Source organism: Falco peregrinus, chromosome 11 (assembly GCF_023634155.1).
Source record: "Falco peregrinus isolate bFalPer1 chromosome 11, bFalPer1.pri, whole genome shotgun sequence".
NCBI classification, from domain to species: Eukaryota; Metazoa; Chordata; class Aves; order Falconiformes; family Falconidae; genus Falco; species Falco peregrinus.
In genome coordinates, this window is record NC_073731.1 from 17,639,611 (window position 1) to 17,664,230 (window position 24,620).

Genomic DNA, 24,620 nt, shown 5'->3' on the forward strand with positions numbered 1-24,620 from the left:
CCATAGTTTTGGAGGATGTACTTCTGGAATGTGTGGATTTTCTAGACTTTGATCTCTTACTGTTGTGCCATGCTGCTAACCCCCTTTTGGAACTGCAGCTAGTCCTGATCTGTTGAAAGTGTTATATCTTTGTGTAAGTCAGAAAGCAAGAGTCTTCTGCCTGGCACTGAAATGTTCCTGAAGACAGAGCAGAATGTTGCAATTAAAACATCTTTGTATAACTTCTTTAACCTGCACATCACAAGCTTTTTAGGGAAGAAAAAAAAAAAAAAAGCTTATCATGTGGGCAGTTTAGGGTTTTTGTTTTTGTTTTAAATAAGCTAAGCTAACAATTTTAAGAGGAAATTGTTCTGGCTTTGTGATGGGAGAGCATTCCATGCAGCACAGAATCACCAATGCTATTACTTTTTAAGGCTGCATTTTCCTCTTCACATTCTTGACTGCCTGTGTTTTGTAAAGAGTAAAAAAGAGAGTGGTTTTCTGAAACTTTTCCTCTAATGGAGCTTCATGTTGTCTTCCTTGAACTTTTCTTAGTTTTTACAATCATCATATGACAAGCTAATTATGATTTGAAGTCTACTGAACTATCTACCGTAGTTAATGAAAAGTTCCCATCTCCTACTAGATTCTCTTTTTAGGTGAGATGAGCATATGCTCGATATTGAAGTGGCTAATCAGTAAATTGTGATAGGTCTTTACTCCAGCTGAATAAACTTAGAAGTGTGTATTTGCAGGCTTGCCTTTGGATGTAGGAATTTTATCTGAAGCTCAGGTGGTACACACCAAATCGCTGTGTGGCTGAGACCTGCATCCTCAGTTATATCTCACTGAGATGAGGGTGCAGGCTGGGAATGGCATTACCTGTCCATGTGTCCTTCTTCTGTAGAACATCTGTCCTTCTTGGGACAGAGTTAGTGATGATGACTTGCCAGGCATAGCTGTCTTCCTCATCTCACTGTTATTTGGACTACCTCTGCTCCTTGCATCAGCCTAGCCAGCCATGTGCTGTAGACCTCTACAACACTTGTACCTGAGCTTTCTTACCAAGCTTTGTGTGTTCCAGAAGGTGAAGCTTGGCCATAGCTGATCTAAGGTGTCTCAGTTGTCTGATTTCTGATCAGAGCAACTTCTGCCTTGTGTGAGGAAATGTTGAATGCTTGATGCCTTAATCTAAGTGATTTAGAACAACTATTGTCTTTTGGTGCTCTTAAAATACAAATTTATATAGAAAGGAACATCCAATAATTTTTTTTATTTATTTAATAATTCTGGGGGGTCGTAGTATAAGTAATAATTTTCCAAAGCAGGCACAAATTGAATAGGCTTATCTAATCATTTGATTGATCCATCTAGTACCTCAAACATAAATAAAACTTCTATTGAACTTCTGTCCATAATTACCATAGTGGGACATCAGCCAGGGATTTCAGTGGAGCAGGCCTTGATGATTCCGTGTTGCTCTTCAGGTTGGAAAGTAAGGGTATGCTTCTGCAAACAGCGGCGGGCAGACATAAGTGCTGCAAAATCAGAGGTGGTTTTAATTCTCTTTTTGCTTGATGGTATGTCAGCTTGCAGCTGTAAATGTTTGTACAAATACAGAACTCTATTGCCCCTCCCTTAGAAACTTTAGCAAAACCAAACCTGAGGCAGTACTGTTGCTTTTTGGACTAAATGCTTTTATAATCAGAATTCGTAAAGATACTTTAGGAGTTTCTAAACTATTGGATGCTGAATTTCCAAATACTTTTTCTAATGTTATTTTTTTTATGATTTCCCAAGCTTGCCTAAAAGTTGTTTTGGTTAAGCTTTTGATCCTTTATAAAAAAATCAGATTTTGCAAGGGAAATAGAGGTCAATCTTTAAAATGAATGATGCCATAATCTGTAATCAGATTACACATTTGCAATTAATATATTCATATATGCAATCGTTAGAAGCTCTGACTTTGTAAGTAGTTTGTAAACTTTGCGAGTTGATAATAGTGATGCAGTGATTATTTACAAGTCTTCCACTAGGGAATACCTAAGAAAGCTTTGTTCCAAGCATTTATTATTATTTTGTTGCACTACAAAATTTTATATTATTTTATAAGTTTACAAATAATTTAAACATTGTATTTTTTTTCTAATGTTTTGAAGAGGCCTTTTGAAGGAATTTCCAGACCTTGACTAAAAGTAAGGGTTATGTTATGAGGCCACAAATCACAGTGTCGTGTCAGGGATACCGGGGAAATAAGTGCTCTTTGATTTGTGCTTTTTCCCCTCCTACCTGCTGAGATCTTATTTATTTTTAAAAATATGTATATTGCAAGAGTACTCAATTGCTATTTCCATGTACAAGGTAGTGCATGCATTATACTTGTTTATGCCATTCTACTAGTTCATTTCTCACTTTTTATATTATGCTAATCGCTTTAGTAGTAAGTCATATGCTGTCAATAGTGATGGTGGTTCTGAAATGTTCCTTGGTTTTGAGAATGAAAGAAATGTTGGTGTTCTCTTTCACTTGTAAAAATTGTCATTGAAGAACTTAATTTTTTTAGTGCTGACAAGTTAGTGCAGCTGATTTGTTATTCGGTCCTGTCAATTTTTCAAACTCCAATGTGCAACTATTTTGCTTGTGCTATATATGTAATAAGGGAAGTACTAAATATACATTATAATCCAAATTTTGTTAAGCTTAGTGCAGAACAGATTTTTAGAAGGCACAAACTTACTGCATCATAGAGATTTTTTTGTCAATTATTTATGCTTCTGCTTTAAACATAACTTGCTGTTATATGTAATGAGTGGTGCTGAAAATGGTTTCAATTATCAAAGATGTGAATGACACAATGGATGCTTCTGTGCTCTGCCTCTTGAATCCCTAAACGCTGATACTGAACATTCTGTTTTTTAATGTTCCCTGGTTTTCTGTTAGCTTGCAGTCTTCCATGGGTCATTCAATAAACACTACCCTGGATAACTTTTTGAGTTGTCATATGTCAATCAAACTGAAGTGCATGCTTTTTAGTAAGCAGAGAAAATAAGCTTCCTTTATTTGATTTTGGCTGTGTCTTCTGCAGGGCACTGCCTTGTTTTCTGTTCCATTCCTAGCTTATTTTTGCCTTTAGTTGTGCAGTGGAAGAGCTTGGGGATCAAGTGGGAAGGAGTGCCCCCTGAAAGCAAAGGAGGAGCCAGAAGAGAGGGAGAAAATGAAACAGCAGGATTTGAAAGTGTTCTTTAAGCATCTTCAGTTTGAAGTTATCTATTTAAAAAAAAAAAGGGGGGGGGGGGGGGAGCGGTGAGGGGAATGTGTGAATGGAGGGGTTGAGGTAAGTCAAATTACCTAAAAGTTTTTCCCAGCAAATGTTTCAAGAGGTGGTGTTACATTAATATTTTTTCCCTTCTTAATTGTATCATGTCTAATTTTGTTGGTGTGGGATTAAAAAACTGCTGAATGTCCTTGTTTGGCATACATGTTTTTTTCTAATGAGGGAATGGGTGTGTCATTGTATTAAATACATTCTCAGTGCAGAGCTAGCATGAGTCACCTGGTACAGCAGTCGCTAAGTGTGTTTGGATACTAATTGAGAAAGCTAGGGAGCATGAGAAGTTGCTTATATTAAACATCTAGGATACAATCAAATGCATAGCAACTGATACATTTTTCCTTTCTAGAAAATACCCTTAAATGAATTTGCATTTTTGTTGTAGTTTTTAATCATATTGCAAGTACCGCATTCTTTATTAGGGTGAGAGGAACTCCAACATGTCTTTAGTGGAGCTGGAAGACATGCATGTATTTATATAGATTTTTACCAAGCTACTCACATCTCTGGGGGGCTCCCTTTGCTCCAGGTGAGGCCAGTGGGAACTCTACACCCAGGAGCTGCTGTTCTTCACCCATCAGCTGCAGGGTGATAGATGGTCACTGACTTCAGACTAAACAGAATTCCCACAGATAACCAGGCTCACCTGGGCTTTGTGACTTCTGCCTTGTCCCTCTAAAAGATGTACTATTCTTTCTCCCTCTGTCAGTGTAATCTGTTGTTGTTGTTATTTTTCCCCCTCTTATCCTTTAGCACTTTTCAGGAAAATCCCCAACTGAAGTTGTTGCCTTTCAGCCATGTGATTTAGGAAACTCCACTCCTGATAAGGTCCCCTCTTTATCTTTCTGTAGTATTGCAGGGTATCCCCTATATTTGTGGAGCTTTAACAGCCCCAGAATGCAGGTTGGGTCTGAAATTGAAATGTAAGGCTTTCTATAGAAGTTTGGACAATCACTTTTGCTAGTTATTGGCAAAAGAAAATGTCCCACTGAAATCTCGAGGAATTATGTGGTTGTTTATAATTGCAGTTCACATTGTTCCCCCTTAGCCACATAACAATATGTTTCGGAGATTGCTGCTACCTGCTCTGGAAAGGGGAGGGTGATTTTTGATATATGTCACTTGCTGCTAGCTTGCTCACGCCAAGAAGTTAGGTTTAGAAATCAGACATATTAGTAATGGGATTGAATTTGTTTAACAAGTTTAGCAGTACTATTCCTTCTGTTACGACACAAGAACAAGTAAATATAACATGAATTCCAGCAACTTGCAAGTAGCTTGAAGCTTTTACATGATAAAGTATGCATTTTTGTTTTGGTTTTTTTTTAATGTCAGAGCTGACAGACTTTGTTTTTGTTTTATCATTTTCTTGGAAAATATAAATCCATTTGCCTCTCTTGGGCTATTTCAGTAATAGTAGTATGCTGTTAAAATAAACAGAATTTGGAATTTTGAAAACAAGAAATGAGTCAGAGCTAAGTACATAGGATAACAATATATTCTATAACAATATAACATTTGGAGAAACCACAAACAATCTTCAAAAGAAGTTCTTGAAGTTAGGTCCTTTTATCAAACATCAGAGGCATAAGCTTGTTTTCTTAGAATCTAACTGAAAGGGATTTTCCAGAGGACACTAGAGATTGACCCCCCCCACCTGAACTTTCCAACTTTTCCACCTGAAAAGTAAGGTGCATTTTTTATATTTTTTTTCTAATTCTACACATGAAAAGGTACTTCTCGTTACACTGTTTGTGTTATATCAATCCTGCCATACTTAAGGGCTCGTCCTGAGTGCATTTCTCTTTTGTGGTTTCATAAGCATTTGAAATGCAGCTCATTGTATGTAGGCCACAGCAATAGTAGAGGAAGGTTTTTTCCTTTTTCAAATTTTAAAAGACATTTCCATGGATTGAATCTGTGTAAAATAAAGCTTTGCTTGGGATGTGTTGTCTCACCTAATTTCTCACTCAGTAAATGTCATTCAGTTTGCACAGTTATACCACTGTTTAAAGAAAAGTAGTTTTTCAGGAGGCATGTTCTCTAGTCTCACATGCTAATATTAAAATTCATGGATACAGAAGCTAATGGCAGGTACCAACAAAATAATGGTTTATGAGGTGTTAGAAGTGTCTCAGGACTTACTTAAAGACAGAAAAAAATAAATTGCTTTTACTTCATTGAAGGTTGAATTTTGGATTCAAAGAACAAGTGAGGTATAATTTGATCAAAAATCAAAATAGATTGTCTGATGTGCAGCTCAGGTCTTATTTAGGATGAATATTGATCTTGTTATAATACCGTAATGCTGAGCCTGGGTCAAGAACCTGCACGTTGCTGCCCAGAATTGAGAACTTCTCCCCTCCCCACTGTGTTGTGACCAGCATCATTAGGTCATGTCTGCACCATGTTCATAGGCTCTGCAGGGTACAAATAATTCTTGTTCAACTGCATTGAAAGGTGCCTTGCTTGGCTCTTGGGTTTGGTGAAGTAATAACAATGCACAGGCAAGTTGGGTCGATGTCTACTATTTGTAAATGTAAAATAGTATTTAAAAATTGCTGTGTGTTGCAGTAGAATTTTAAGCTGTCTGAATTTCTCTTTCAGAGGCATGCAATAATACCGTATTTTCTGAAATTAAGATTTTATAGGGGACCAGGAAAAGGTTACCAAATGCATTATAGTTATGTGTATTGTTTTAGTATGTGTGGGGTTTTTTTCAAGCTGTCGAAGGTAAAGAGCTTAGAGTTGTAATTTACTTCTGTGTAAAAGCTTCCAATTAGGGTCTAGCACTAGTATAGTGTGTTTGATCAGGCAAAGTCAGTGTACTGGTCCACCATCTATGCTCATACAGACTAAGTACAGCCTCCAGGCTTCATGTGAACAGTGGTTCTCTGACTTGATAAATTAGTCATGCTGATGACAAATTTATTTTTACAGTGTCTGTACTTGTATACTGCTAGAAATAATAAGAGAGGCTATTTAGAATACTGCTTTCCTTTTGTGTACATCAGCAGGTTTTTGAAACTGGAAAATGGAGTTGTTACAGTTGTAGTCGCACCCTTTCAAGGAACAAATACATTCTTAGTAATGTTAATTATTTTCTGTGAGTGTTTGTAGCTCTTGAAACTGGGTGACACAGCAGTCCTGCTCTCTGCTTCATACCATATTAAAAAAAAAATATCTGAAGTATTGGGATATAATAATAGGACAAAACTATAATGTGCATAATAGACAAGTGTTCTTAAACACTATAGTGTTAAACATTCTATGCTGAGTTTAATGCAAGTATATGAACTTAAGTTATTTTGGCTTTTTAGTATGGGTTTGCAGAATGGTGGTTTTGAAATATGCAATATAATCTTTTTTTGGTGATTTTAACAAAATTGCCACAGTCTAATTTGAATGGTAGTCATGATCAGAAATCAAAATATAGCGGCCTCTGATTTTTCTCCAGGTTCATGAACGTAAGTTGCATTTGGGATACTCTTTATAAAAATATTAGAAAAATGTAATCGTTGAATTTCATTTACTGATCAACTACAATGATTTACTACAGCAGTTTCAATAAAGTAACTTAACTTTATGTGTCTTGTTGCCTGGCTCACTTGAGAATTCCTTAGAAAACAAATACTAAAACACAGTTACAGTGCCTGTTATTTCTACAGGCAGGTTAATTTTCTAGTCCACCCCACGAAAAACTCAAACCAAACAGATGTCTAAGTACTTCCTAATGCTATCTGTGAAGCAAGGTGGCTTTGTTTTCTGTAGAGTGATGATAAAAGAAACTTTGCAGATTTGCACTGGACATCCTGCAGTTTGTCCCTTATCTCTGCTGGCCTCAGTTTCCATAAGCTGGGGGTATCGATCCTTTTTATTGCTCAGAGATCATAATACAAAATGAAGTCTTCTGCTCCAAATATACTGTTCCAGCAGAGAATATTTCAATGGTAGTCATTTCTGAGTATCCTTGTAATAAAACCTTGGTAATTTATTTGGGTGGTAAATTCAAGATCATGTTTGAAAATTGAACCAAAGGACATGCTCCTATCTGTTAAGCATAGCTGTTGGGGCAATTCTGCTTGATTTCGAGTAAGCTCCTGATTCAAATGGTTCAGCTGGCTGACGGAGCTAGTTTCTCCTGGTTTTGTAAGGGGAGTGGTGGAGGCAGTTGTGGTATTTGTTCCACGAATAAAGACTGTTAATAAATAAGTTACTCTGATTAAACAGAGAAGACAATACTGAACAGTTTTAGCAGGTACACACTCATGCATAGGGGTGTATATTCAGAGTTAATGTTAATATGAAAATGTTTTATTTCGCAGGATTTGCAGGGGATCAGCTGACGCAGCAATCTGCCATGTTGGCGTGTGGAGGGATCGTTAGGGGCTGGGGCTGTGCAGCATAGAATTCTGCATAAGCACGCTTTGAAAGTAGCCTTGCATATTGGACTTGAGCACTATTTGTGCAGGGTTTATTCTGATGTGCTTAATGCAACAGTTAAGAGGGATTCCTGTCTTTACAGATCTGTTGTAGCGAGTGAGTAGCATGGAGTATGGGTGCTTCTAGTGCGAATAATCTGATACCACCCCAGTGCATATAAATAGTACATAGAAGTATATAATACCATCTAACCTCTGATATTTGAGAAGATGAGTGAAATTGCTGGAAGACTGGAAAAGGCACTTCACTTTAAACCTATCTGAAGTGTAACCTGTTAGCAGTAGGAAGCCTAGACAATGATATTGGGATAATAAGGTTTTTAATAAACTACTTTTAGAAACTAAATTCGTAATCCTTCTCTGTGCTTTGTATCAATGTAAAGAGGGATGTGGAAATTCCTTTGTTACTGCAAAAGGAAGCTGTAATGGTCAGTAGCTACATCTTGGGAGGCAGATCTGCAGTCTGGAAAGTTTTCCTTAAGTTTGCCACTGAACGTCATTCACTAACTGAGTGTGTCTTACTTCTGTGAGGTATTGGTAGGTTGGGGATTGTTTTAGCCATGCTGTCTTATGCTTATCCTGTTCTGTCACATCTGCCCATTCACCTTTTCTTTATCTATGTGTTCATGTTCATGCTGTGATGTCCATTCCAAGTGGTATGACTGTTAGGTGTTGCAGTAATAAAGAACAACTTGGGCCATGTCTTCTTTTGCTTTTTTTTAAATGATGACAGTCAAGCAGGAATGCAGTTAAAAAATGCAAATAATCTTTGAGAGACCTGAGAACTTATTGTTGTCTTGGCAAAAAAATACACAGTTGAGTATTACAGTTTTTCCAGATTGTGTGTATTCTGTCACATGAATTTTACACAAACTTAAATCTTCAAATAAATGCCAATTTTGTATTTGAAACTGAGGATCTGAGAGCACTGGTCTTTCTTCCACTAGCAGAAGTATTTCAGGATGCTTAGCTTGTGATTGTGATATATCGTTCCCTTGTTTTGGGCAGAGTACAACTGGCTGAATTGCTATCTAGGTTCACTTTCAGCAGACTGGAAATAAAGCTTCTGCTGAATCAAGTGGCTGCCAACGAACTGCTTAGAAAGATTAGGCCTGATCTATGGATTACCTTCTTTGCTACACCCTATGCTATAAGACACTGTGGAGATAATTGCTAATGTCTCTATTCGAAATCACGTAACTGCATGTTATTCCTTCTGAAGAATGATCATCATCTTAAGGAATGAGACTGAAACCTAAGGAAACAGCAGTCTACCCGTACTCTCTGCCACAGACTTTATATTCCAAGTAGTTGGTTTAGAGAAAGTTTTTTAGAGGTGGCCAAAACTTGCGACAGTTGATGGAACTTGTTAATATAACTTCTGAAACTATATAATAAACAGCTTCCCAGTACCTTGGAGTCAGTAGCTTTTCCTAAAAGCGGAAGAAAATTTTGAATACTCTGCATATTTCTTTTCTTCTTTTGCCTGCCTTCATCATAATGAGAACAATTGTTAAATTAGTATCTTTATCTTACTAAATTTTTAATTTGTGGCTCGTTATAGAAAATCTAGCCCAGTATTTGGCAGCTGTACTTGGCGAAGAAGAGAAAATAAATGTGAGTGATGTTTCTGAACAGTTTTATTCTGGTTCTTGTACTGTTACATAAATGCATCCTTGCATGAGCGTGCTTGTGGGCTGGAAGCCTCTATCTCTAGTACATTACCTGGCTGATAACAGGAGGAGGAGGGAATATATAGAACATCCTCACTAAGAGAAACTGTATCTTAAGTTAGTCAGAAAAATCAAAACCATAAGACTTCTTTTTAAGGTGTGGTTTAAGGTGTGGTTTTGGTGGTTTGGGGGGGGGGGGGGGCATGATTTACATCTCCTTATTCAGAAAAGAAGCCATTGTGTTGCAGTAGCAACACGTTAGTAAGTAGAAACCGTCATTTCATCTGTTAAGTGTAAAGTAAGCTTTGTGGTTGTGAGGCCAAGGCTGTGTGCAAATGCCCATACTTATGCATGTACATGGCTTTTTGCATACAGACTTTTTATAGGAGGAATAATACTGGTGAAATTTGTGCTTTCTGTTTGTAACTTCATTTTGTATCGCATCATGAAAATACATCACATTACCATTACCCGAAATGAGAGGGCTATGAAAATACACTGCCATAATTTTTAAGATTGTTTCAGTTATTAAGCACTGCTTGATGAACTACCAATATTAGTAAGCTGGGATTGATGCTGTTGGCATGTTTACTTTAACTGTTAAATCTTTAAAAGATCTGAATAGCTTAGAAGGTAAAACAAAGTAGTTGATGAAGTGTTTGGGTGTCTTGGCTTGGATCCAGCTTGATGTCCTAAATGAATGCATCACAAAACCACAACAGATCAACCCAGATTTACATGAGTGACGTATAAGAGCCCTGAAGCGAAGCCAACATAGTGATTGAATTAGCTCCTGCATTTAGAGAGGCTTCTCCCTCCAGGTCAGACTTCTAAGCACTGATGGGCTTCTGTGGGGAACGTGCAGTTACAGATTGAAGTATGCCTACATTGTGGAAAAAAAGAAATCTTAGAGCTTCAGAACTTTTATCTTTGACAAGTGTGACTGATTTTCTTTTGGGCAGGGAAAAAGGAGAAACACCATGAACAATAATGGAAAAAATCGAAGAATTTCCATTAGTGGTGCTTTGGTCAAGGACCTGCCAATCTTCCCAGAAATATCTGTTCAAAATCTGAAACATTTTGTTGCTGCAGGGCTGATATGTACCTTATGTATTGCCCACCCTCATACAATACCTGACTTGTTCTTTTAGTAAATAATAACTGTACTGTAGCGTGATGCTCATAAATAGGACAATTTTGCAAACATTTTGTGTGCAGGTGCAAAAAATACAGCATTTGTGATCTTTCCTCTAAATACCTTATTTTTTAAATATTGACTTTTTTTTAATAAACTGAGAGGTAAATAAGCATCAGATTACAGACAAAACATAGTGTATGAACACAAGCATACTCCTTTTGAGTAATCATTATGTGTTTAATATAGTTTTGTTCTTACATGATGCAAAAAAATAGTTATTAAAAATTCACATGAAGAATGCCTTATTTTAGGGATGAACATGATAACAAACATGTTGCAAAGAGATAATGGAAACCTTTCAAAAATACATTCTACAATTTATCTTTTTAACTGGTACCCTCACATAAGGTACTGATGAGTTCCAGCAACTATTTTATTAATGTTAGTGTTGTTTAAAGTTCTTATTTATCTATGCTTTGATATTTCAGTAACTAGATATCTCCATTTTTGTTTCTCAGCATGATGTATCACAGACTTTGCTCAAAGCAACTCTGGACAGTGTGGTTGAAGAGTGTGTCAGCTTTGTAGGAGTTGATATTAACATCTGCTCAGAAATACTATTAAGGTGAGTCAAACATTTTCCTATTCCAGTAATTACATGGCTCTGGATCACAGAGTCTCTGTTTAGTCTGCCATCTGACTCAAGCTCAGCTGGAGCAAATGGCTCTTGTGTTAAACTTCCAATTACATGAAAATGACATGTTAAGACAGTATTTCACTGGATCATTAAGAGTCAGTTTTTAAGGGTATGTGTGATTCTCCAGGGTAAAACTATTCTTTGGAGAAAACCAGATATTTAAAAATTTTGAGCCAACACTGCAATTTTAGTAGGACTTCATATAATTAATTTGTATTTTTACACTGAGAAAGGGATTTTCAAATGTACTTTCTGTCTCTTAGAAGGTATTTTTATAGGTACTGCTAAGTGGAACACGTTGTAAAAGTTGGGTGAGGAAAGGAGAAAAGGAAAGATTTAAAAGGAACTGCTTAAAAATTTATCCCTTTTTACTGATTTTTTTTTTTTAAGTAATTATTTACTTGGAAAATGTTCTGGGTTTTATTTCTCTTGGTTAGAAATTAAAAGGTCATTCTGTTTCCTGAGAGAATTAGAAGAGTTTAGCTGAACAGCCTCTCAGAAGAGCAAAAGTGTTGCTGTCCTCATCTGCAGTGGGAGGAGAAGAAAAAGAATGTCCATAAGCTTGATAGTGACAATTATAGTAGATATCAAAGGAAAAATGTGTTCTTGGTAGCTCTGTCTTTATTTTTTTTAACCCCTTATAATAATTCTTGAAAATGCTTTTCCATATTTTGGAAGAGGCTCTCTTTCAGTTCTTTTTGGTTTTCCACTTTCTCTTCCATGTTCCTTTTCTGTGTATCCAGTCCTTGGTCTGACTCCTGATTTACTTGCCTTCTTTCAGATTTAGATCAGCTATTAGTAAGAAAGCAAGCAGTACCTGTTGGTAAATGAGGCTGACCAGTTTTCATTGCACAAATAAAAGCCCACTTGAGCAAGCGCAGTGGGCGAATGCTATCAGCCTTCTGCAGGTTACACTATATTGTGCAGTTCAGCAGGGGGTACCAAGCTGAGGTGCTGCAGTGCCGCCACAAAACTGTGAACATGGAGTAACACTGTCCTGTCATGGTTACAGGTGATAACCATGTTGGCTGAGTACTTTGGTCTAATTAATCTGGCCTATGATCATATGCATGTGTTGCATCAAGTTCTGGATCTGACTTGATCCTCAGCAGTTCAGTTCTGCTGTGTAGATGCAGTCTAAGTTTCCCTCAGATGTACAGTGTATGAAACTGTCAGCCTAGCTGGAATATACCATGAGCAGGGCTTTCTGCTTGTGCTTTCTGATGCATCAAATATACTTCTTGACGTGTATTACAAGTGGAAGTGGTGACAGTGCTACAGTAGTTGCATTACTGCTGAGTATTGCACCTGAAAAACTTGAGATCATCAGTGGAAAATTCTGTGAATTCTGTGTCATGTTCCTCTGTCAGTGTAAATAAGCTGGATTTCATAATGTTTCTAAGAAATTTTTGGAGAAAATTCCATTCCTAATGATTAATATTTTGTCTGTGGTTAAAGGTGTGTCTCTCCAATTTAAGTCTGAGGTTTCACCAACTTTGGATTATTTTTTTAACTTTTGCATGAGGATGAGAATAATGGAAAGACACTTTTTCAATATATGTTTTCCCCCTGATTTTTGACTATTCTTGCCAGGTTTGCTGGTGGTGTTTTTCTAGAAACAGTTTGTGCCATTCCACAAACAGGTCTCTGCTGCCATTGACTTAAAGTAATGGCATCTGATATATAGAGCCAGATGGGTGACATTTCCTTCTCTAGTGCCAGGAGTAACTGCCCACCACAGCTCTTTTTCCTCTGTGATTAACATACTCCATGCACAGAAAGCTGTACTCATGTACACACAGAAAATGTGCAGCAAACCCGCTGCTTCCTGAAGGATCCTGGCTAACTGCCGCTGCACTTCACAGGTAAGTTCTTTGCCAGATCTGAGTTGCCCTCAGAACAAGTCATGCAGCCTGTTCCCAGCTGCTCTTTTATGTCAAGAGCAGCTGAAAGAAAAGGAACAAGCTTTGTGGATCTGTCAGATTGTGTGAGGAAGGCAAGCTGCTCCCAGCCACCCTCCTTCTGGATAGCAGACGTCAGCCCTTCATGTTGGGGCAAGGTGTTGCAGTACCATTGGAAGAGAATAGCTGAAAGGCGGCTGTTCTCACAGGAACAATTTATCTGTCCCGAACCCTTCTCCCACATCATTTCCTGAAGAGGGCAGCTGGGGGCAAGCCATAAGACATGACAAATTGAATTGGCATTACAGAAAGAGCGAACAGATCATAAATTAAATGTCCCTGGCTTACTAGTTAGGTATGTGCAGAACTGTATTGCTCTACCAAGTTGTGTTGACTTGAGTGGATTCCTTCCATAGAACTAAGAGAAAGGATCCTTTTTCAGATGATGCCTTTGGTCTGGGAGTCTATTTGCAAATTTCTTAGCTGTTTTTAAGTTTTGTAAACCAGATTTTCTACAATAATGTGTATCCTTATAATGGATAGCATTTGTATTAATAACTTTTCAATGGTAATGTATTCGATAAACTTTTCTCTTAGACACATTGCAGGACTGAATGCTAACAGAGCTAAAAATATAATTGAATGGCGAGAGAAGAATGGACCATTTATAAACCGAGAACAGCTGAAGGAAGTTAAAGGTCTGGGTCCCAAATCCTTCCAACAGTGTGCTGGCTTCATCAGGTTCAATCAAGAATATATAAAGACCTTCTGCAGGTAACAGAGATGTTAGCTATCTTGATTAAGCTATCCAAAATAGTGTCAGAAGATATTTTTCTCCTCTTCTGTTTGTTATTCAGGCTTGAGACTTGAGTCCCAGGCCATTGTGCTTTGAAAGACAACATCTTAAGAAACTTCTTGAAGTCATTGGTTGAAGATAGATCTTTCTCTGAATAATACTGGCTAGTAAGCCTAATCCTTTAACTCAGGGGTTTGATAAGTATGTAAGTTTAATTATAAATTCTGCCACTGAATCGGTAGAAGAAAGTTGGCATGCGGTAGTGTCATGATCTGAGATATTAAAACCTTAGTCTTGTTTCAGGTATTATTTAGCAATTTTAAAATTCATTTTAATGTGGTAAAGATTACTCTGCAGGTGATAACAGTAGTAAACTAGAGTGAATTTTCAGAAAGTTTCAAATCCATTACCTGGAGAGAGAGAAAGCTGAATAGCTGCCTGGATCAAACTCTCTGTGTTATACTCCTGTGCCGAGCAAGCGTGATGTGACTGCCCTCTGTCTCAGATATGTGAATCCCATTCCAAAGTCCAGTTTGTCAACAGTGCGTCATCTTTTCCCCTGCCATCTCATTCCCTCTTTCTCTACCAAACCTTTTCCTCTTGCAGCTATTCATTGTGCTCCTCTTGACCTGAAATCCTTCCTCTCCACAACTGAAAGTGCCCTTTCTAGGGCAGTGTCTCTTCTCCTGCCTTTCCCATTTCTCCTTCTAACATAAAGAACAGAGAAAGGGCACAGTGGTAGCACCATCCCCACCCTTTTGCCACTGACTCTTCTCAAAAAATATTTTCCTGGGAAGCACATGCAATTTTTTAGCCAACCCGATGCTCAGAAGCAATAATGTATTCCCAGTTGCTGCTGGCCAAACAGCACACGCGTAACTTCCAGGCAGGAGGCAGGCCCATTAGGACTGGCGTCCTGCCCGGCTGGAAGGTATACAGCTTGGTTGCCCATCTGGCAGGGCGGCACATGCTGCAGGCCAACTGGTGTGCGCTGTAAGCACCAGAAGACCAAAGATACTGCTTTCAAGGCTGTAGATGATCGATAGGTCTTATATTGTACAGATCTGTTCTAGTGAATGCTGCAATAAGTTCACTGGTGAAATGTTTAAGAACATAGCTTTTTTTTTTTTTTTTCCTTGCTGGAGCATGCTTCTGATGTTAGTCAGATTCTATAAAACTTGAGAACACTGTAGAACCTGAGAAATCTGCTATAACTTTGGAGTTTGAGGCCAAAATAAAGCTCTAACACCATCGCCTTCCACAACATTTCTTGTGGGCCCAGGTGGCAAAACCAAACGTTTTTGAAATAGACTTTGAGAAGGTTTCATTTTTGTCCTCTCTAATCATCTTGATGGCTATAGAGTGCTGTGTGAATTAGGTTTTGTGCTTCGTTCTTGAAAGTTAATAACTAGTGGTTATTTTAAAAATTGATAATGGAAAGTTATGTCTGCATTTCTGCTGATGGTCTGCATAAGTAGAGCCCAAAGTGTGAGTGCTAGGTCCAGGTCCTTCAATGTGTCTCTTTTGTCCTGCAAAAGCAGGAACACTTTGTGATTTAGGAAACAAAAACAAACAAAAAGAGGCATTAAAGGAACCTTTGTCAGTAGGAGTCGTTTGATGCCTTTACTGTATCCTGGATACTTTTTTACTTAAGGGAAACTTTAAGGGAAGAAGTGTGCCAGTTGTAAATATGCTACACACATGAGGACGGATCTCTTTTTCTGCTGTCTTCTGTAAAGACCTCCTACCAATGTGGGCAATATGTCCATGGATGTCTCTGAGACTTCAGCCTTTTCATCATCCAGCCAATTAAAGAAAGCAAAACCAAAAACAGAGCCCAATCCAAATGCTAACTGAAGCTGATTAGGAGTCAGTAATATATTCAGTAAGTTTTAAGGCAAGCTGTATTAAACAATTTTTGCAAAAGTTTCTTATAAATTCTGAATATTTGTGGTGGTATATCCAACCTTTAGCTTTTTCCTGTTCTAAGCAAGTCTTGGTCTGAGTTACTTTGATTTGAAATTTTTCAGATTTTTACCTAGCCCATGTTTGAGGAGAATTCTTCAGAAATTTAAGTATAGGAAGTCAATACATGTGGTTTAAGGAGTTTCTGAGGTTTAAGCATTCACATATTTTCCGTGGTTTATACATATAGTTGAGATGCCATTTGCTTACCTAAAGATGGTATGAACAGGATATTTTGTTTATAAATTTTTCAGATTTAAAATTATGCAGACTATTAATTGACAGTTAAGTGTGAAAGTATCCTCAAGATTTTTATCAAGTAGGTGTGGTTGTCCCCATTTTACAAACAGAAGTTGCTATCCAGATTGCAAACAATACAACAGGTTGTGTAGCGTTTTCTTTATAATCTTGTCATCGTGAAGAAATTGTTATGAACCACAGAATCCCTTCCCAATGTTTGTTTGTTTTAAATAAATTATGGCATAAAAGTATAACATATCAATGTGTGCAGTAATTGTATGGTTAAGATTCACCCAGAATGGGTTTTTAAGGGTTTTGTACTTTTTTTTTTTTTTTTTAAGAATGAACATTATATATGAGTCTGATTGCATTTTTCACATGTGGGCACTGGGCTAGGATTTTGTTTGTTAAGAATGACATGTCCATTTTTGATTTCTGACAGTAATAAGAAAACTGAATCTGGAAGTCACACAGTTTTGACTAAAGCAGGTGCACAGGGTAAAAAGAAGAGTAAACCAACAGCGTGTATGTCCCATCAGCCCAATCCTTTGGACCAAACTTGTATTCATCCAGAGTCTTACAGCATTGCAATGAGGTAAGCGGTGGAAAAGCTTTTGAACAATTGATGTTGTAAATTTTTTAAATGAAAGTACTGATTTTTCAGACAGCAGCCTGCTCAGCCTTTTGAGACAGGAATACTTACATTAATTTGATGCTTTCTCCCCTTTCTTCAAGAAAAAGATGTGCTTCAGAAGCTCTTTACAAGTGAAGGTTTTCAATTGGTGTGTTTTGCTTCTTATTTCCATGCAAGTTTTTAAGTTTATTCTTTGTTTGGTTTTCACATTGTTTTTCAGTGAGGAAATCAGTGAATTCTCAAAACTTTGCCAGACTTTCCTCTCATGACAATGTCATCTTCATTTCACCACTTTGCATCTCATTGAAGTCCCTTTTCTCAATTTCCTTCTGTTTGCCACACATCATTTTCAGTTTGGACTTTAGGATCACAAAGTATGGAGACAAATAACTCATTCTAAAAATGTCTAAAAACTGATTTATTTTTTTCTTCTACCTTGCCCCCATATATTATGTAAAAGGCCATAACTAAAACATGATTTTATTTGTTGTTTTTAATAAAATAATCGAAATGCCATGCACATTTTCAGTCAGTGGTTGTTTAATACCTCTGCATCATTAAGAACTGCTTTTACATTGTTGCTTACGTTCAGCATGTGCCAAACAGACTTTCTGCTTAGTGAATTTTGACCACCATAATTTGTTTGTGTGTTTGAGTGTGCACATAAGTACATGGGCATATGTGAGCATATGTCATTATTATGAGCCTTTAAATTAAATTCTGATATTATGAGATCTAATTACGATGTATATATAAAGTTCCCAAATACACGAACACCATGGTGGTTTTACCAAGTGATCTCTGGCTAAAAGAAGAGAATGGGTTTTGTGTAGGTCAGAAAAAAGTAATTAGGAATCCATGTGTGCCCCTGGTTAAGGGATACTGCAGCCGGTAAATGCTAGTATAAGCTGTGATCTTTGCTATCATCAGCCCTGTTTGAAATTGGGCTCTGTTTGTCCTCTTGAAAAAACGTTATCTCCCACCATAAACCAGCACATATTTATTTTTGGAAATGAGTTGCGGTGAACAGGTTCTTTTCTTAAAAGGTGCTAGAGCTAATTTCAGTAGTAGCTACATGCTTTAGGATTCTTATGATCTCTGAGAATATTACTCCTGGAGAAGCAGGGTTGTGCTTCCTGCTTTATAAACAAAACCATCTTTAAGCCTCAGATAGATACGCTAAATTTCTTGCATTCATGAAGCTTGAGTTTCTTATCTAACAAAGTCTTACAGAACCTTGCATTTTTAGGACACCTTCCCTACAGTGTGTGTGCTATTCTGTCTCCAGTGGATACAATTGTATATACAACTTTCTGTGTGTAGGTCTGTGTGCTTTCCTTCTGCTAGGTGTGCAGTGCACTTTTGTTCTCATTCCCTGCCTGCCACAGTTTGCTCTTCTGTGTGTCTGATTCCAGGGCCACTGTGCAGTTGCCTGCTAGAGCCCATGCTCTTCGTGCAGTGTGTGGGTAACTTCAGTTTCTCATCTTCTATGACTATTTCTCTTTTTTTCCTTATGCATCTTCCTTTGTTTCTAGTTCTTTGCCCTGCTCACAGCTGTGGAAAAAAATCAGGTCCTGATCTTAATGACCTTATTTAGGTAGGTGGCTTAGAGGGTAAGGAAGCTTGGTCACCCCTACTGGAGATTATTCAGAATGAGTCAGTGTAAAAGAAAAAAAAATAAGAATTGGTTATTTAAAATTTATGTTGATTTTTCAATATTGTATTTCATTCAATTTAAATATGAAGTATTCAGGATTCGGTTAATAGTACATTTAGCTTTCCAGCCCTTGTACACTAAAAAATAATCAGTAAAAGTATTCACAGTGTTACCAGCTTCACTTAAAGGCTGACGTGGAAAGGTTGCTTCAGGGAGCAAAGTGTAGCCAGTTAATAGTGGAATACTACAGGAATTAATCTACATACAGTACCATCACACAGGTTAGTTAGAAAATAAAGAATTGTGTCTTTTTTTTTTTCTTTTTTTTTTTTTCCCCAGAGCAGTGCAGATTACTTTTGTATCTGAAGTTGTGAGTGGGATTATTACTGTATAGGGTAGCTCAGCTATTCACATACAGTTGAAGTTCTGGAGACAATTTTAGTAGGTATCACAAATCATAGAATTGTGATTTGGAATTTGGCTGGGAACCCTTTTTTAAAAAAAAAAAATAATTAATGAGCACAAGTTTTACATTACAATCAAAAGATAGTGATTTGAGTTACAGGTTTATGCATGATTCAGAGAGGAGGGTGCCACCTATTGCACAGTCAGTACTGCTTGGAAGGTACCTTGCTGTTTCTTAAAATGTTCTCAGGGTCAGACTTGCTGGACTTCCAGAGCTGCAAAGCCCTTGCAGAAGTATGGCATGGCTGCAGGCCAGTGCTACCGATCATGTCGTTTCTCTTTAGCTAATGCAGTTGCTTTTAAGTTTTCAGCTGTGGCATTGTCTGTTCTGTTTCTCACCACTTTGCCTGTCTAGATTGAATTTTCAGGTGAAGTATTTGGATCCAAGTGTGTGTTGTAGGTACTGTACCTTACAGGGGGTTTTGTGCAAAAGAATATCAGTTTATATCAATACAAATATAAAAATTCAGCAGTATCTGCTAATGGAACACCAAAACTAGTAAGTGTAGTCTGCCTCTGCAATTAACTGAATCACTTTTCTATTTTCTTTGGGCTTTTTCTCTGTTGTATTCTTATATTTTTGAGTAACTGTACACATAGTTTGATGTGGAGGGGAAAAAAAAAGTCTCAAAGTGCTTTCTGTGCTTTCTGTGAAGGTACTTTGTTCAACAATATTTTTCTTTTTCTTGCAATCAAAAGATAGTTTCCTTGAAAGCTTGTTAAATACAAAGGTGATAACTTTTATGATATAGATTGTATTGACATACACTAGCTTGATATCACCAAATGGTGCAGGGAAGGGGGGGGGGGGGGGGGGCAAATAAGTCTCATGTGTTTTCATGGTAAATAGCTGTTTGAAGAAAAGAAAATACAGGTCTGCAGCAGACTGACAAAAGCCAAGAAGTGTAGTGTTAAAAATTGACACTGGTGACATAAGGGCTAAATATAAACCAGACATCTTCCCCTCAAGCAACTAATGCTATAATTTAGCAATGATTATATATTTAAAATGACTTTTCAAAAAACAAGCGCATGAGCTGTTAAGCTTCCTGGAACTTATGGAAACAGCTTTCCAAACCAATTTGCTGCCTAAATATGAATCAAGAAAAAATTCTACTCGGAATTCAGGCTGCGTCAAGGATTCAGTCCAAAGTATATCAGGCCTGTTGAAGACTTTTGCTGACTTTGATAGGCAGGCAGGGGACTGGGCTTGTCATTCTCTTTTGCTAAGCCTATGTTCATGAGAAAGCTTGTGAGAGCCTGAAGATCAAATCATGCTCATGTTGTTAATTTGAGCTGTCTTACTGAAATCAACCAACATCCAAAGGACTTGTTAATATGTTAGAACTAAGCTAGGTTTAAAACCTAACTGATAGTTCTTATAATTTAAATAATGTGCATGAGAAAAATTGAGACTAAGTGGGTTAGAATTAGTATTTAATAATAGATTTTTAAACAAAACACATTTTAAAGGAGTTCTGTTGCTTTGCTGCTATCAAAGTTTTTCTTTCTTCTTTTTCTGTGCTTACACAGAACTTTGTCAGGGACCATGTCAAGCACACGGGTGGATCTGTGTTACCAAAGGGCAAAACTGTTGTCTTAAAGAAGATGGATAGATTTAATTCAAAGCATCAAAATACTGTATTACATACCTCTTACCACAGAAATTAAAATGAATGGAATAGATGCTGCATAAATGAGTCATAAAGGCTTCCTCATGCAATGTCTACCACATCTTGCCATGAGAAAGTAATTTCTGAAAATTTTATTGGATTAAAAGTTTTCATGGGAAATTACATTTATTTTTAAACAAAATAAGCTGGTGAATTTCATCCACTGCTTCTATCCAAATTACCGCAAAGCAGCAGTCCACATTACAGATTTATGACATACAAAATTATCAGTTTTGAAAACAATGTTTTTGAGGGATAGAAGTTCACCAAAATTTGAAACCACTAATTTTCTGAACTATTTTGTAGCTTGAAAGGCCAATCCATTTTAAAAAAATTTAAAAAATGGTTAAAAGAATTGCTCCCAAGTGGTGACTTTGGTTGCCAAGCTTTAGGCTGGAGCCAATTTTTATGGCTGAATTAGAAACCCCTGAAAAATAGGGGTTTTATAATGGAAACACTGATGTAATCTTTACTACAGTGGCACAAGTGGTGCTGCTATGATTGATTTATGGCATTTAAACATCTTAACTTAAAATCTGTACGATTTCTGTAAAAGTATTGGTAAACATCCTACTGGTGATTTAACACACTTTGCAGATGACCAGAACATTTCTGTTCATGGTTTCCATACTGTCAAAACTTGGCTTTGTCATGTGCAGTGACCAAGCTTGTGAACACCTCTGAATATATGAATCAGAATTTCCTAAAAGTTAAATAAATTTAAAAAAAAAAAAAAAGACAACTTTGTAGGCAGTGTATTTTACTGCAAAGCAGAGCTGTGTTTTAAGTTTCTGAAAAGTCTATATGTGAAAACCAGTTTATAGTGGCAGAATCTTCTACGTACAATTAATACAACATGTAGAGCATATCCAGTTTCTTGGTACATAATGTAAAAGAACTGGTAAGAAAACCAAGGAAACATTTAGGAAGCCCCAAGAAGTTAAACCAGGTTATGCTTATAAATCAAAATGCTGGAAAGAGAACAATATTTTTGCTTTGTTGTATCAGTCTGCTGGATGCAGTTGGTTTCGTATGACTGAATCTTAACATTTACTGACTTTTATTTAAATAAATCATAAAAATGCTTTTTGCAAAAGGTTGGTACTCAGAATGTGTGTTTGCTGCTCACAGATTGTAGCATCTGGCAGACAGGTTGCATTTCGGTCTGGTTTAGAAATATTTTACTGATATTTATAACAGATCTTAAGTTGTGATTTAGCAAATGGCAGGTGACGATCTTCCTTGGCTAATTGCTCAGGTTTATGACCTTGCCTGGTAGAGGATAGTACTACTCACTGCGGTTGGTTAGGCCTTTAAGAGAAGTTTTTGACGTACGAGCAGACTGACCTGCAGTGAAGATCCATTTCTTGCCCTTTGCTGTGTATTGATAACGCTGCTTGATAAGCCCAGGAAGACTTCCAAACCCCAAGAGGAATCAGCAAAGCATTTGTTCATGCGCTTAGTCTTCACCAAAGTAAAACATTTAGATTTGATGCACATTTCAGCAAAGCATTTATGTTGATAACATTTTATATTCCATCATAGCTGGGTCAATCATTTTTCAAATATCTCTGGTGTTTCTGCTGCTCTGTACGTGGGGGGATGTAGCAGCTGATCCATAGTATCTTAGTTGCTATGCTGAAAAGCTGCACTTGCTAGCTTTGAAGGCAAGTACTGACACATAAGAAAATGCAGAAGGAAAACTGTTAATTAGGGAGACGCCGCCGAAAGCAAGTGGTCTTTCTCTCCTGCCCTTTATGCAATTTCATGCTTGTCCTTTGATAGCCTTTCCAGCTCTCTGCTGGGCTGCCTTGCTTCTGTTCAGGTCTTTTAGTTGTCACTGAGCAACTGAGGCAATGCTTAAGGGGAATAGTAATCAGGAAGGAAATGGTTACTTGATACGGTGTTTGAACCATTAAAAGATTGTTGTTCTATTTAATAATGCAGTCTACATGTGAGTGTTTTACAGAGGACAGTTCTTATTGTGGTAGGATACCCTTCCTTAAATTCACTACAAAATCATCAGAGGCATCTCTTGTCCACTTCAGTAAGACTGTGCTCGCATGCACACACACGTGTGTGTGTATATGTGTTCAAGCTATTTATTGGGCAAAGTAAGACTACTTACTAAATTCTTCCATTTCTTTTTAAAAAGCCTAAAACCAGTGCATCTCAGTAAATTAATGAATCTTTATGATAATTTCCATAGGCAATGGGTAGCCCTAATTAAGGAGAACACTTGCAGAATCAGGGTTGTTAAGCCTAATACTTAATAGTTTATATTCATCGCTTTAGAAGAATGGTTCTTTCACAGGTCTGACTATTAGTAGCTGGATTTTCAAGGACACGTTTTTGAAAGTTATCTTGTCACTAAGTAGAAGAGCAGGAAAGGCTTTCACTGCTAATTGCTATCCAATAAAGACATTTTTAAACTTTTATGTGAGGCAAAATATATATTAACATGAATGATTAGAAGAACTTAGAAATAACAAAGAATTATCCTCCAGTTACACTAGAAATACTAGACCCGTAGTTCAAGTGGTATTGTTTAATTTGTTGAAATTTTTGAAACTTACATAACTTCCTACTGGTTGCATTTAAAAAAAAAAAAAAGGAATTTAAAAAAATGAACTTTCTTTATAGAATGATCTCCTTTAACTGTAGTACTGATTCATTGTGGATAATTAATCATGTTTCACTATTTTGTATCTTGGGTTACGCTTCAGTTATGTGATATATCAGTAGTCAAGAGAACAGCTAACAACAGCATGCCTAATGGTATGGTAGCAAAGTGGCTATGATGCAGTGTAACCATGTCTGAATTTCTTTTTGCATTTAGAAACTCATTGATTCTTAGTTTATGACATTTTGAACATATAAACCTATCTGAGTGCTTTCTGGTCTTCTGCATGTAGTCACATAATCTATAATATTAATAATTTATCCATTAGAGGAAAAACATACTGGGAAAATATCCTTATCTGGCTAAACCACGTAAGTAGTTTTAAATATATTTGAAACTTTAACTTTCTGTCTCCAGCAACTAATTACAGAGAGTAATGCACAAATGTTTGCTGTGTAATCTGCATCAGCAGTTGAAAATTGAGGATCTCTATCACTGGTGGGAACAAGAACAGTCAAAACCTGCATTATACAAATAATGCTTTTGCATTTTCAAAACATTACTAAAATATAAATGTCTACATAATTTAAGTTTGCTACTGTCATGAATTTACATTTTACCTAACAAAGCGCGTGCTAATGCGAAGTTGTTTTGTTTTCAGAGTGATTATGTTGCATTACCATTAATTCATGTGTGCACTGTGACAAGATGTAATGGCGTATCATGTTGCTTTAATGCAATGAATCCAGTACTCCCAGCTCTTAAGTCGTGTTGCTGGAAATGATTACATAAAACAGAAATGACTGTGACTAAAACCCTTGCAAATCTTTAGAACTCCTGCACGTTATAAGAAGCTTTTTGGGAGGTTTAATGTAACTTCTTAAAAATTTACTGAAGGCTTCCTTTGGTAATATATTTACTCTTTTCTTAATGTTTTTTTGCATTCCACTGAAATTTGCATTATCTCTTAAACATTGCAAGGGCTGTGCTATAATTTTGTGCAGATGTGTATGTTAAGTGAACATGATGTGCTTATTTGTTACATTTATGCTACTTTTCTTTCTTTATCTGAGTAAGATGGATGAAATTATGTATTAAATAAAAACATCAGTGATTTAGCCATGACCATTCTCTGCAGGTCCTGTAAGACTGCAAAGATTGCTTTTAGAACTGAAGTGGTTGCTGAGGTTTCTGAGCAGCCTCTAAATCTCAAAACCGTAAAACTGAAAGTCTCTAAACCAGCTAAATTTCACTCTGTTCTGACTCTCCGAAGACTCTGGCAGCTTTTATCTGAGTTGTTGTGCCTTGAACAGAAGGTTTGTCAGTCACTCAGCGTTGGAGAAAGTAAGGATAGTATATCTTCTGAGAATGACCTCACTTCAGAAAAAACATCTTTCCCATTTCCA

General features: G+C 37.0%; 1 protein-coding gene across 4 annotated transcripts in view; it reads left to right on the forward strand.

Annotated features, from left to right (window-relative positions):
- SRBD1 (S1 RNA binding domain 1) overlaps positions 1 to 24,620 on the forward strand; it is a 128,394-nt gene that overhangs the window by 97,356 nt on the left and 6,418 nt on the right. For all 4 annotated transcript variants that reach the window (XM_055816359.1, XM_055816361.1, XM_055816362.1 and 1 more), the window contains 3 exons: positions 11,082 to 11,188; positions 13,759 to 13,935; positions 16,605 to 16,757. In XM_055816359.1, coding sequence (XP_055672334.1) covers positions 11,082 to 11,188; positions 13,759 to 13,935; positions 16,605 to 16,757 — 437 coding nt within the window. The remainder of the gene's footprint in view (positions 1 to 11,081; positions 11,189 to 13,758; positions 13,936 to 16,604; positions 16,758 to 24,620) is intronic.